The following is a 14,805-nucleotide window of genomic DNA, read 5'->3' on the forward strand; positions in this document are numbered from 1 at the left end:
TGGCTATTTAGGTGTCAAAGTTTCCAAGCCCTGTACCTTAGCCCTAAAAAAGGGAGGAATTCTCCAACTGCTGACTCTCATTGAAGTTGGAGCATGTTTTTACTTAATTACATGTTATCTGCTCCTACCAATTTTCTTCTTACCTACGTTCAGCTGGCACAGGCAAGGACCACACTTCTCCATCACGAGCTGGTAATTCTTGCTGTGCTGCTTTCAAGGGACTGCAATCTAATTTAAAGCTTTCCAGTGTTTTCATTATATCCTTCACATGCTTAGCTTCCACGCTTATCTCCTGCCAAACCTAATGCAAAAATATGAAGTATATTAAAGCATATTACTAACAGATTTGTAACAGAGTATGCTAAAGCCAATGTGAATGAACTCTGCTGGATTCCACAAGATTTCTCTAGCTATCTTAATTCTGATGCTTTAAATTAGTCCAATACATTTAAAATACTACGTATGCTACAGAACAAGAAATATACATTAAATTTGTGAAGGGTTTTTTTTTTTTTTTTTTGGTCTTAACACATTTTACACCGTGAAGAATCGGTCAGATAAATGAACAGAGATGGGTTTAATACCAACTCCACAGAACCTGCTGCTGGTTTTCATTTCACAGTCTTAAGAAAAAAAACAGTACAATGAAAAAAGACTGGGTTATCTTTAGGAGGGTAAGGCTTTACATCAAGGGACATGAATATGGTGGTCTTAACTCACTCTGTATTAGACAGCCAAAACCACACCACTGAAGTATTGTAAAAAGAATAAGAGTGATAAGAATTAACTGTACTGAAGCGTAACTAGGGCACTCATTAACACAGTTAAAAGTCAAACTGGCAAGCAAGTTAGTACAATACTAACTCAGTGTTGTTCTTCACTCCTTACTCTGCCAGGGGCAACAAAGAGAGAAATCAGCCAATGAAGCCTTAAATAAGAATATATAGTGGTATTACAGTTTACCAGGGAATAGTTTAGATATTTTTACATTTCTTATTCAACATTGAACTAAATCATTCATATTAGCTTAATACTTTACCATTGAAATATTAACTGGCAAAACAGGACTGCTCACCTGTTGCCATTTCTGTTGCAGATATGTATCTTTGACAGAGTAGAGGTATTTATTCATTTGGTCAAGTACTCCTTGGTAGTAGACCATTGCAGAATCATAGTTTCCCAGCAATGCATATTCACGGGCCAGTTTTACATTCTCGCTAATCATAACAAGACTCATACTCAACATAAGCTGAAAAAAAATAAATTGTTATACTGAAAATTCAGTACAAAACAAGTCAAAGCATATATCTGAAATATCTTCCAGATAATTAAACATATCCTAATAATCTAATTGATTAATAGGGATGCCGGGAGTAGATTCATTAAGAGGAGTCACACTGGAAGAAGGAAAAAAAACCAACCTATTTGGTCAGTATAAAATTACAAATGAATTACACTTGTCCATAACCACAGATGTATGTGAAACTTATTACACAAGCTGAGTTATCATGCAGTGTAGAACCTACTGTTAAGCACATATGCAAGTGTGCAGAGACTACATGACGTTGGGAGCCATGACCGAATACACTCTTCCCCACCTTTTTCCCCCCATCCCTTCAGGTAAAAGAATCTGGAGGTAGTGAGTGTGATGGTTTGGGGTTCAGGTCACCATCTGCCTTGTAATCCTGGCTGTCTTGTGGCAGTGCAGCTTTGGTCCAGAGCTCTGACCCAGCAGCCTACCAGCAGTCCACATGCCTCCCCCTGACTTTGCCCAACCTGGATACTCCTTGCATGCTGACCTTAGTACTCTTCCAGCCCCAAAACTGTCCTACTGCGGGACCAGTCCCTCTCATTGGGCTTTCACAGAGAGGAGTTAGGATTGCAGCCTTTACAGAAACAGGAAAACATTCCAACCTGTTAGCTTTCTGGAAGCACACACTTCAATGAACTTGCACAGCACTGATTTATAATGAACATAAGAACGGCCATACTGGGTCAGATCAAAGGTCCATTTAGCCTACTATTTCCAACAGTGGCCAATGCCAAGTGCTTCAGAGGGAATGAACAGAACAAGTAATCACCAAGTGATCCATCCCATTGCCCGTTCCCAGCTTCTGGCAAACGGGGGCTAGGGACACCAACACGGGACAACAATAAAAGCCAACATGTTTATTTACAAAATAGAATGGATTAAATGATACCAAGTCAGGGAGATGAAGAAAGATGTTTACAAGCAAATATGTGAGAACATCTAAAAATCTAAAACTTATACAAGATACAGTCTTTGTTCAAGATGGATTCTTCATCCAACAATCTCCTTACTAGCAGGCCTAGCCAGGACCCATCACAGAGATCAAATTGCTTGGTTTCTTTGTCTCCTAAGGTGAAAGATAAAGATGGAGTCTCTCTCCATTCCTTATATCCCCAAAGGGAATGTCTTTGTCTTACAAGTCAGAAAGGCCTGCTGGAGATTCAGTCTCCTGTCTCTCTCTGGGGTGCACGAACCTTGATAATTCTCAATCTTTCAAGTTCAGGATCAGGGTAACTCCCAATGGTTCAGTTCGACAGCTTTGTTTACTGCTATTATGGAAACAATCCTTTGTTTAGGACAGACCTGTTTATTATCTTCATCTAGGCGAGGCTGTCTGGTTTTAAACGTGTTCTAGTAACATCAAAAAGAATTCATAACTTCACATATAACGTTTACACATGCAGTTTACAGTTATATTAATAACAAGAGTCTAAGCTTTCATATGATACCTCAACGCATACTTTGTACAAATATTATTGCACTCTGTATTTAGGGTGCAAATACAGGGGTGCCTAGGGTCAAAGTGACTGATTTTATTGCTGGTACTCCAGCATCATTAATATTACAGGAGCTCTATAGGTTTTTTATTTCACTGAACTTACTATTAAAAAAAAAAAAAAGTCAAATAAGGGGCCCTTCCATCCCTGGAGACTTCAGGCTTGAATAAAGGTGCTCCCCCACCTATATAGCCACCTACTAGCCTTATAGCACTATCTTCTTCCTACACATGCAGAGATTACAGAGCTAGCAGGAGGAAGTGGCCACTGAGAAGGTACAAGCTGAAAACAAATGCAGCCAAAATCTTTAACATGTCAGAACACACCGAAGGACATTGTCTAGCTTTCCAGGACAATCTCAGGTCATGGAAATTCTAAATCTTGTTTCCTGTAGTTCTGGGTCTCCTATTGTTTCCTTATCTTGTCTGTATTTAACAAAAGTAACGTTCCACCTTAGAAGAGAGGCTTATGGGAGCATTCTAATTATTCTCCTCTGCTATTCCCTTCATTCTTGACTTCTCATGTAGATCCCTCTGCAAGATTCTTAGTGAGAAATGTAATGAAACCAGCATATTCTGATTGTAGTACACAACCTGAACTGAGATTTAGTGAAGGAGGCAGGGTAAGGGAGGGAAAGCAGCACTATGTGGTCTGTACAAAAATGCACTTCCAATATTCAAACAACATATCCTCCCTGGAGCATATTTTTTTTTGAGCAAAACGTCTTTCTTTGTAAGTATCTACCTTCCCCAGAACAACACAGAACTGAAAAGGTGTAAAGATTTCTAAAATTCACCAGATAACATTCAGAAAGAATTTAAATGTTAAAGGATCACAACTGCCGCTTAGACTAGTTTATCTGATTATAGGACTGAGGAAAATAGAAAGGAAGAGGGGTTCTAGTGAGAAGAACAAACCAAGTACTGTGAACACACTCATTTGTACTGTGTTAAGAGTCTAAGCACAAAGTATATGCAACTAGTGCCTCTATAAATAACAGCGGAATGAAAAACATGCATCCTTCAATGCATAGAAAAGAGGGAAATGAAGACCTGGATCAGGGATTCAAAGACTTAAATATCTACAAAGGAAACAGGTATTTGAGTGGGAACTGAAAAACAAATATTTAAGAAACTTTGGAAAAACGGCAGCAAATGTGTTCAAGATGCTGCAGTTGCTGCTGATATATTTAAATATGCCTTTTCTAAGATTTTTTTTTTTTTAATAGCTACACAATAGTTAGTACCTTTGGCCTGGCACAGCTCCAGATTCAGAGATGGGACATCAGTCAAGGGTAAAGCATCTTCTGTAAAACTACTAGACAAACTGCTAAAGTTTTTCACATAACCAAACATTGTCAGCTTGTTTCTTAATTTGACATAATTTCCTATTAGTAGTGCAGAATAATATAAACAAAATAAAAGTTAATTGTCAGAGTCACCTTGTTCATATACTTGGAAAGTTTCTCTCATTTCCTTAAAGAAAAGGAGTACTTGTGGCACCTTAGAGACTAACCAATTTATCTGAGCATGAACTTTCGTGAGCTACAGCTCACTTCATCAGATGCATACCGTGGAAACTGCAGCAGACTTTATATATACACAGAGAATATGAAACAATACCTCCTCCCACCCCACTGTCCTGCTGGTAATAGCTTATCTAAAGTAATCATCAGGTTAGGCCATTTCCAGCACAAATCCAGGTTTTCTCACCCTCCACCCCCCCCACACAAATTCACTCTCCTGCTGGTGACCTAACCTATCCTAAAGGATGACCCAACACTCTCACAAATCTTGGGAGACAGGCCAGTCCTTGCCTACAGACAGCCCCGCAACCTGAAGCAAATACTCACAACCACATACCACACAACAGAACCACTAACCCAGGAACTTATCCTTGCAACAAAGCCCGTTGCCAATTGTGCCCACATATCTATTCAGGGGACACCATCACAGGGCCTAATAACATCAGCCACACTATCAGAGGCTCGTTCACCTGCACATCCACCAATGTGATTTATGCCATCATGTGCCAGCAATGCCCCTCTGCCATGTACATTGGTCAAACTAGACAGTCTCTACGTAAAAGAATAAATGGACACAAATCAGATGTCAAGAATTATAACATTCATAAACCAGTCGGAGAACACTTCAATCTCTCTGGTCACGCAATCACAGACATGAAGGTCGCTATCTTAAAACAAAAAAACTTCAAATCCAGACTCCAGCGAGAAACTGCTGAATTGGAATTCATTTGCAAATTGGATACTATTAATTTAGGCTTAAATAGAGACTGGGAGTGGCTAAGTCATTATGCAAGGTAGCCTATTTCCTCTTGTTTTTTCCTACCCCCCCCCCCCAGATGTTCTGGTTTAACTTGGATTTAAACTTGGAGAGTGGTCAGTTTGGATGAGCTATTACCAGCAGGAGAGTGAGTTTGTGTGTGTATGGGGGTGGGTTTTTGGAGGGGGGTGAGGGAGTGAGAGAACCTGGATTTGTGCAGGAAATGGCCTAACTTGATTATCATGCACATTGTGTAAAGAGTTGTCACTTTGGATGGGCTATCACCAGCAGGAGAGTGAATTTGTGTGGGGGGGTGTAGGGTGAGAAAACCTGGATTTGTGCTGGAAATGGCCTAACCTGACAATTACTTTAGATAAGCTATTACCAGCAGGACAGTGGGGTGGGAGGAGGTATTGTTTCATATTCTCTGTGTATATATAAAGTCTGCTGCAGTTTCCACGGTATGCATCTGATGAAGTGAGCTGTAGCTCACGAAAGCTCATGCTCAAATAAATTGGTTAGTCTCTAAGGTGCCACAAGTACTCCTTTTCTTTTTGCGAATACAGACTAACACAGCTGTTACTCTGAAACCTCTCATTTCCTTGTGTCCTAATCCCATAAGAAAAGAAGACAAGCACTGACTTCAGGAAACTGTTAGATGCTAAAGTCACTGAGTTAGGTCCCAAGCATGATTTATCTGACAGAGTCTCAATATGAGAAGCACACAGATGGGTACTATACAGAATCCTTCCCATCACCTCGATTGGTCTTGTTCTCAGAAGAGAACAGCCGTCTACCTCATCTGAAATAGAGCCATATGTGAGTAAGACCTCTCTGACATCTGAACACCACCCCATTTCTAAAACTTTTTTTCTAAAAGCTAAACAAGAACAACAGATATTTATTTAGAAAGTGGATCATAATTGACAATACATTTTTACAATCCCCCAATCGGAGATTTAAAAACAGTTTGTATTGAAATTCAAAGTAAAACTGCTATACTGGATCAGATCTCTGACCCATCTAGGTCAGTATCCTGTCTCCATCAGTAGCTAGAACCAGATGCTTCAGAGGAAGGTGGAAGAGACCACAAAGTAGGTAGACCTGGGATAATCTGCCCCCCACCCCCCATGAAAGTCTCATCTTAATATCTAACCGAGATCACCCAAAACCTGAAATGTGAGGTTTTATTTCAGTTCCAATACTCTTTTTATTAGCATTAACTATGAAAACTCTGGATATTCTTGTTACACATATCAATGTTCAATCTCTGAGTTTTGCTAAATCCTTGGCTTTAACATCCTGTGGCAATGAGTTACCAAACCTAATTACGTTAAAAATTTTGGAATTTGCTATGTTCCGTTTCACTGAATAGCCTCTTGGTCTTGTGTTATGACGACACAGGAAGAACATAGACTCTCAAGCAATGTTCTCTGCACCATAGGCGCTGACTTCCACTGTTCTCAGTAGGTGCTCGACACCCCCCCGCCCCTCACCCCACCCCCTTTCCTCAAGTCCCTGCCCCTTCTCCGCCTCCTCCCCTGAGCATGACACATCCCCGCTCCTCCCCCTCCCTCCTGGAAAGTCCTAAGTGTCACCAAACAGCTGGGAGGTAAGCAGAGAAGCAGGGACAAGGGAGGAGGTGGGACAGGGGGTGAGGGGAGCTTGGCTGCTGGTTGGTGCAGAGCAGCCACTAATTTTCCCCCATGGGTGCTCCAGCCCCGGAGCACCAATGGAGTCAGAATCTATGCTCTGCACCATTCATTATTTTACATTTAAAAACCGAAAAGACAAACACTTAAAAGTTAGGAAGTGCCAGAATTAAGGTTTCATGTACAACCTTAATTTGCCTCCTTGTGCATATGTATTATGGTAGTCTTTAATTACATACTATTTTTCCACAGGACCCTGACTCAATGAAGAGAGTTATTCATTATTTATTTTTTCCTCCACATTCAACAAGTGGAGGACACACCATCCAAATTCTGCATGAATACAAGATTATTAATTTCTTCATGAATATTTCTGTGATGCTCTCACCAAAGTATTTGGGAGGTTCACAAACAATGAATTTTTCTTAATGCCATTGTGAGATTAGATAGTATTATCCACATTTTACAGAGGACAAACTGAGGCACAGAGATTAAAACTGAAACAGTAAAGTGTCCACTAATTTTGGGTGCCCAGCTTGAGACATCTCGGACCTGACTTTTCAGAATACTTTGTATTTTTATGGTGCTATATATGTTCAAAGCACTACTCCCATTGACCAGTTGCAGCTGTGAACACCCAGCATTTCTGAAAATCTGGCTCCAGTGTCTCATATTGGGCACCTAGAAAGTAAAGAACACTTGCGTATTGCTCTACTGTAAAAACTTGCTTTTAAGTGATTTTCCACCTTACATGGAAACTCTGTGGCAAATATAGGGATAGAATCTATTTCTCTGGGGTAGCATTTAATTCCCTTAGTCATGGGACCATTCTCTCGCTGTAATCTCACTCACTACACACTTTCTAAATTCTCAACAAATAAGGTAGGTGTCCTACAGACAACTGCCTTCACTATAAGCCTGATTCATCCATGGGGCCTGTTCTAGCCTATGCATTGAATGAGGCAGAGCTCTATAAAAATAGCACATTACTACACAATTAAAGACTATCATAATACATACACACAGGGAGACAAAGTAAGAGTACATAGGCAACATTTAATTCTCATATTTCCTAAATTTCGAACTCTTGGCTTTGTAACCTTAATATTCTTTTAATGTAATTTAAGGTTATTTTTCTAAAGCCTGGACTAAAGCAGTGGCTCTCAACCTTTCCAGACTACTGTACCCTTTTCAGGAGTCTGATTTGTCTTGCGTACCCCTCAAGTTTCACCTCACCTAATAACTACTTACTTACAAGGAGCTTATAAGGATCATCCCTGCACTCTAAAAAAAGCTGCAGAGACAGTGCTATAAATTTGTGGTTCCGGCTCTGAGGCCTATGGAGAGTTCCCTATACAGCTTTTTTTTTTTTTTTTTTTTTTTTTTTTAAATATAAAGAGCAGGCCTGTTGACCCAGGCTGAGACGCTCACGGCCACATACTCTGTAGATGTACTCAGTGATGCCTAGTTCCCTTTCATGGAACACCTAATTTAGATTTTGGGAAAAGGTTTTAACTTAAGTTTTCAGAAGAAATCTATGTAAGGGTCTCTTGTTATGTAGGAGAAAATACATAAAGTTCATCAAGGATCACTACAGATATTACCACAGGTTTTAATAGCAATATTCAAGATCAAGCATTTCCACATGTGTCATCCTACCAGATACACCTGTTTGCCTGTCCCATGAATTTTAACTGATGACTAAACCTGCTGAAATAACAAGTTAAGCAAGATGCTACTAAACATTTTAAATCAAGTAATGGCATGTTACTAATGTAGAACTAGGCTTCCAAAATAAAAAGGAAGAAAACTACACCATAGCCATATAAAATAAATACAGCGCAGAACTCAGAGCAGGCAGGCATTCTTTAGAAATCTGTGCAGGGGAACAAACAGTTCAACCATATGAACATTTTTTCTTCCAAATATGTGGAGTCACAAAGAAGAGAGAGGAAACAAAGGAAATGAATGATCCCTTAATGGAAAGAAAAGAAGGCATGGAATGCCTAGCCAGGAAAATGGGGGTAAGAACACAAAAGATGGATGCTGTGCTGGTCTACTAAATGAATTTCCCAAGTTAAAGAAAAATGAAGGAAGTAAACAATGTGCAAAGGAATAAAATAGGCAGAGAATGGGAGTAGGAAGAGAGAGAGTTAAATCAGTGGATTTTTGCTTGTTTCAACAAAACTCAAGTGTTTCTCCAGACGTTATCTGAGGGCTGTCAGTTTAGATGTGGGTGCTAAAGAGGCAACACTAAAAGAATTTAATCGATTTGCTGACCAAGGTTTAGCCTGTAATCAAGGTTATGTCTACACAGCAATTCAAGGTGTGACTGCAGTACAGATAGACAAAACAGCTAAAAATAGGTACATACTCACTTTGCTAGCTTGCTCTGAAGCTTGTGCCACTCCATCTACACTGCCAATTTTATCTGTACTAGCATGGGTAAAGATAATACAGGTATGGTGTGCTGCAATCACACCGTGAACTGCAGCGTGGACATAGGATAATTGCCTTAGTAATGTAGGCTAATTTAAAATGCCAAAGCGGCATATAATTTTTCTTTCAAATTTTGTGTCCTAGAGTGTGACACGTTGTTGTTTTGAGATTGATGATTTTCATAAATACCAATGCATAATGCATTCATATTTGCATCACAATTTTACTATCAATTTTTCTTCATTTATATTGTTGGATAGCACACTGATCCTGGATATTTAAACTGTGCTTACCACCATTTTAGTGGAGCACTATATTCTACAATGTCTTTTAAAGAACAAGACTAGATTATGTAAATTAAGTGGACCGTTCAACACTATTTCCTCTTTACCTTTACTGCTATAGAATTAGATAATCGGAAATACATATGGTTTTTCAGAACTGTACCAGACTGGTTCCATATACAAACAAGCATATGCAAATCTATGACTACACTAAAATAAAGGAAAACTCCTTTATTAGACAAAATATTTTAACTTACGTGCGCACAGTGGCACTAGATGACGATAAAGCAGATAGTCTACATAGTACTTTTATCAATTAGAACCATTCCCCGAATTGTATTCTATGAAGTTATCTATGAACAAAGCCACTACGGTGAAGATGAGTCTGTAAAGTCACCACCAGGCAGGAAACAATGCAAAGAATCCACATTGAATTTTGCCCTCTTAAATGTAATGCTATGCTGAATCCCCAAAAAAGGTTTCAGAATTAAAATAATTTATTCAGAATACAATGCATAGGATTTCCCAGAGATTACTAATATAGAAATACAATTACAACTCTTGACAAATCATCCTGTCACTAGCCACAGACTTTAGTCCACTTGCATCAAGCGCCTGAAGTGCAGCCAGGGTTTGGTGTGTCCAGCAGGGCAAGGGTTGAAGACTCATGGTAATTTAAGATAAAGAAAGAGGCTTTGGCATTTGCAATCCCATTGTTAATCCTTGAGATTAAAAGTAGTAGTTCACACATATTAAGGACAAATCATGCTTTTTTTCTCCATAGAAGAGCCCTCGAATAACCAAATCAATGTAATTTCACCATACAAGATCTGGGAAGTCTGTGTAGTGGCTGAACACCCCTTTACCTCCCAACACACATACCGAGTTTAATCAAACCCAGTTCCACAATGGTATTCAACATACCATACGAAGCTGGTACGTGGGTGCCTGACTGCTTTATCAACTACTACATGGATCCACCAGCTACTCTATCCACAAACTGTGCACCACAAGTGGGATAGAGACAGTCCTAGGGCTAGAGTAACATTAATGGAAGAGTTCCAATGCTACAAAGAGGCCTAAGAATTTTTTTTCCACACCCAGGGGAACTCTTCATCACACAACCTGGCTGCTTAGACTGAGCTAGAGCCAGGTTTTTTGGGGCCTTAGGCAGTTTCTATTATTTCAATTTGTTATGCACACTCAGGAAAACCATGGTATCAGTTCACATTCAGAAAGTTTTTTTTAGCTGGAAGATCAACATTTAAAAAAAAAAAAAGTTTAAATTCTGCAGAAAAAACGGATGGAAAGTCCCCTAGTACTCTCTCAACTCATGGGGGTCCTCAATATCAGCAAGTGGATTTGTTAAGTTTGGCAACTGTATCTTTAGTTGCCAATATGGAATACTAGATGTGAAATTAGGTGCATGTGTTTGCTCTGTGTGCTATGTATTCTGGTTCGTGCTTCCATTCTGTTCCCCCCCCAGCCACGTGTGCTTTTCTGAAGTGTGCCAGTGGTTTATTTCCTAATAGATTGACATGGTGTGCATCTTTAAAAAAAAAAAAAAGAGTTTATTCTGGAACAGCCCTTCTTATTTTACTAACTGAAAAGGTCTGTGTTTCAAGATTGGTTGCCTAAATGCATGTCAGACCCTCTGAGGTAAGGAAGTAAGCAGCATTCTGTACTGACTCATTTGAAAGACTCAAACTTGACAATATAAAAAAGGACTTCTAACAGACAAGTGCCAAGTCAAATTTTTTCTATATAAACAAAAGAGTACGTGTGAAATCTAAAATATTAATTCATACTTTATCCAGTGGCAGATTAGCCAGTAGGCCAACAGGACCTGTGCCAGGGTCCCCAGCCAATTGAGCATCCCCGCGTCCTGACCCCACTCATCTGGCGCTTCTAGGGAGCATGGTTGGGGAGCAGGGGCTTGCCCTGCTCTGCCCACTGCTCCTGCCAGGGAGTGGGGCTGGCGCATAGGGACTTGCCCTGCAATGCCCGCTGCTCCTGCCCAGGTGCAAGGGAAGACCCCGCACCCCAACCCCATTTCCTCAGCAGGAGCACCAGGGGTACTGCAGGTGGAATGGGTGGGGAGGGGCCCCCACTTGCTCTGACCCAGGGCCCCACAAAACTTTTATCCGCCTCTGACTTTATCAGGAGAACAAAAGCACATGTGATAAGCGCTGCACATAGCAAGTTGTCATAAGTATGACTGGTATAGATGTTAACAGCAATTACCGTAGCTACTCACATAGAAAATGCAGTTTGATCATGGTCTTTAAAAAGGTTTTAATAATGTCAGGAATGACAATGGACTGCAGGATGTTATAAAAATTGGGCTGTTTAGAGTGCACAGCTATGGCGGAGAACTTTGAAAAAAGTTAAATTAGCAAATACTTTAATAGCAACTAGTGATGGGGTGGGATATTAAAGGAGCTTTTACTTCACTTGATCCTTTTTATTGACAGGTTTCAGAGTAACAGCCGTGTTAGTCCGTATTCGCAAAAAGAAAAGGAGTACTTGTGGCACCTTAGAGACTAACCAATTTATCACGAAAGCTCATGCTCAAATAAATTGGTTAGTCTCTAAGGTGCCACAAGTACTCCTTTTCTTTTTATTGACAGAGGCCTCATTTGAAACTTGCTTACTTATCAAAACGCCTTAATTTGAGATGTGAAATGAGCGAGGCAGGCTAGGAACACTGTCTAGTCTACACAGCCTCAAGAAGCAGTCCAAGACAGACTTTCTTCCATTTGTTTGGTTTTCAAGGGATTTCCAATTCACACCCAAAACGATTTCCCTAACTGTGTCTCCCCGTCCGCGGTCTCTCAGCCATGACTTCACCACCACCCCAACTCCGGGGGTCGGAGGGAAGAAATCCCCTCTGGGATGACAAAGGAATAACATCGATACATGCTGCATACACCGATCACCACCCTCACCGGGACACCGGCCCCCCGCAGCGCTCCTCTCCCCCAAACCCGACTTAAGGCGCTAGGTCAGCTGCAGCCAGGAGCGGGCACAACGGCACGAAGCGCCCGACTCGCCTAGGGCCGCCCGCCACGCCTGCCTGGGGGAGCTGGAGGCGCCTGCCGCGGGGAGAAGAGCGGCCTCCCCGCCGCCCGGGTAAGCCGAGGACCCGCAGCAAGCCCGGCCCCGGCCCCACGCGCGCGCGCACACACACACACACACACAGCCCCGCCCCATCCGGAGCCCGGCACCTTCCCAGCCCCCGTCGCCTCAGCTCGCGGCGCGGGGAAGAGGGGGGCGGCGACGCAAGCGCCCTGAGGTCCAACGGCAGTTCGGGGATGGGAGCTGAGGAGACCCCGTAGGAGGAACGGCGGGCAGCGGGGCCTCCACAGACCCGGGAGCCCCTGCCGGGCCGGGGCAAGGGACGCGCTGATACTCACTCGCCTCCAGCGCGCTCCGTCAGCTCCGTAACGGCGGGGCTACTCGCGCGCGCGCACCACCCCCCACCTCGACCCCAGCTCCTCCCACTACTCCGCCCCCGTTCGAAGGCAAATCTGCCTGCGTCATTTCCTGGAAGCCTCGCGCGGTGTGCCCGCCTTTCCCCTGCTGCAGCGTGAGGGCTGGGGAGCCTGGGTCGGAGCCCCTGCTTAGGGCTCTGGGAGGGGCTCCGCTGGCAGCGCGTGGTGCGTCCCCCGCCTTTCCCGGGGTTTGCAATCTCCCGTCAAGTGGGGAACCTGAGCAGAGAAAACCGAACAGTATCTTGGCTCCGCTCGCTCTTGTACTTGTGAATGTGAACCAAAAAGATACTCATAACTGCATGGGCCAGGAATCGAACCCAGGCTTCCTGCATGGTGGGTAAGAAGTCTTATTATTGAACCACCAATGCAAACATAGCTAGAGAATTTAGCAACAGCTCTGTCAGCTGTGTTCTCACCATGCAACTCTTCAAAGCAACCCCTGGGCAAATCAGTAACAGCTAGTGTCAAGGTTCCTTCCCCACCCTGAACTCTAGGGTACAGAGGTGGGGACCTGCATGAAAGCCTCCTAAGCTTACTTTTACCAGCTTAGGTTAAAACTTCCCCAAAGGTACAAATGATTTTACCCTTTGCCCTTGGACTTCCACTGCCACCACCAAACTTTATCTGGGTTTATTGGGAAAACGTTGTTTGGAAACGTCTTTCCCCCCCAAAAAATCCTCCCAACCCTTGCACCCTACTTTTTGGGGAAGATTTGGTAAAAATCCTCACCAATTTGCATAGGTGACCACAGACCCAAGCCCTTGGATCTTAGAACAATAAAAAAAAAGCATTCAGTTCTTGAAAAGAAACATTTTAATAGAAGAAACAGTAAAAAGAAAAGGATCACCTCTGTGAGATCAGGATGGTAAATACCTTACAGGGTAATTAGATTCAAAACATAGAGAATCCCTCTAGGCAAAACCTTAGGTTACAAAAAAATATACAGACAGGAATTTTCATTCTATTCAGCACAGCTATTTTCTCAGCCATTTAAAGAAATCATAATCTAACGCATACCTAGCCAGATTACTTACTAAGTTTTAAGACTCCATTGCTGTTCTGTCCCGGGCAAAAGCATCACATAGACCCTTTGATGTTCTCCCTCTTCCCAGCTTTTGAAAGTATCTTGTCTCCTCATTGGTCATTTTGGTCAGGTGCCAGTGAGGTTATCCTAGCTTCTTAACCATTTACAGGTGAAAGGATTTTTTCCTCTGGCCAGGAGGGATTTAAAGGTGGTTAGCATTCCCTTTATATTTATGATAGCTAGTTTTGGCTGACAGTAATGTTGTACTCAGGGCTAGCATTAGCTATTGTATTGTCTATAGTGGAAAACTTTTTTGGCATCCATCAATCCCCAAACCATGCAAGCAAAAAACCACCCTCAAAACGAAGGATTCGGCATCCCAAAAAGTGGTGTGTGGGCAGTAGCTCTAGTACTTAAAGCTTTCCCTCATTTTGCTACTGGGGAGTGTTGGGGGACTCACTTGCTTTAAAGAAATCAATAAATGTCTGCCTGTTACCCTCAGAAACAAACCAAGCTGAACATTTTTAGGTTGAGCAATATGTGTATTTGGACCAAGAAATTAACGTGACCCTAATCAGGAAGGTGAACTCTCGCAAAGAAAGCAAGCAGGTTGGTGTGCATTCAGTTCTTATCAAGGATGTCCTCCAAGGAAGAAAAATCAACAAGGCAATACGTGCCAGCCTCTTCAACTCAACAGTACTGCCAGCAAAGTTGTACAGCAGCGAAACATGGGTGCTGAGGAAGACAGAGAAGCAGCAACTGTCTGTAACAGAGAGGGCGATGGAAAGAAGAATTCTGGGAATTTCAATCCGCGACCGAGTC

At 42.1% G+C, this 14,805-nt stretch overlaps 1 protein-coding gene across 4 annotated transcripts in view; it reads right to left on the bottom strand.

Moving 5' to 3' along the window:
• The window catches only part of KATNA1 (katanin catalytic subunit A1), a 51,341-nt gene extending 38,389 nt beyond the window's left edge, over positions 1-12,952 (bottom strand). For 2 of the 4 annotated variants that reach the window (XR_013345659.1, XR_013345658.1), the window contains exons 1-2: positions 1,076-1,259; positions 144-301 (exon numbers count right to left, since the gene is read on the bottom strand). Coding sequence is in view for 2 of the 4 variants with exons in the window: in XM_077813192.1 (XP_077669318.1) it covers positions 144-301; positions 1,076-1,246 (329 nt within the window). In the remaining 2 variants the exon portion in view is untranslated. Of the gene's footprint in view, positions 1-143; positions 302-1,075; positions 1,260-4,054; positions 4,196-12,881 lie in introns of those variants that run through there. The other 2 variants (XM_077813192.1, XM_077813193.1) reach the window with 2 other exon arrangements.
• Between the last annotated feature and the right edge of the window lie 1,853 nt (positions 12,953-14,805).

Source organism: Eretmochelys imbricata, chromosome 3 (assembly GCF_965152235.1).
Source record: "Eretmochelys imbricata isolate rEreImb1 chromosome 3, rEreImb1.hap1, whole genome shotgun sequence".
Lineage (NCBI taxonomy): Eukaryota > Metazoa > Chordata > Testudines > Cheloniidae > Eretmochelys > Eretmochelys imbricata.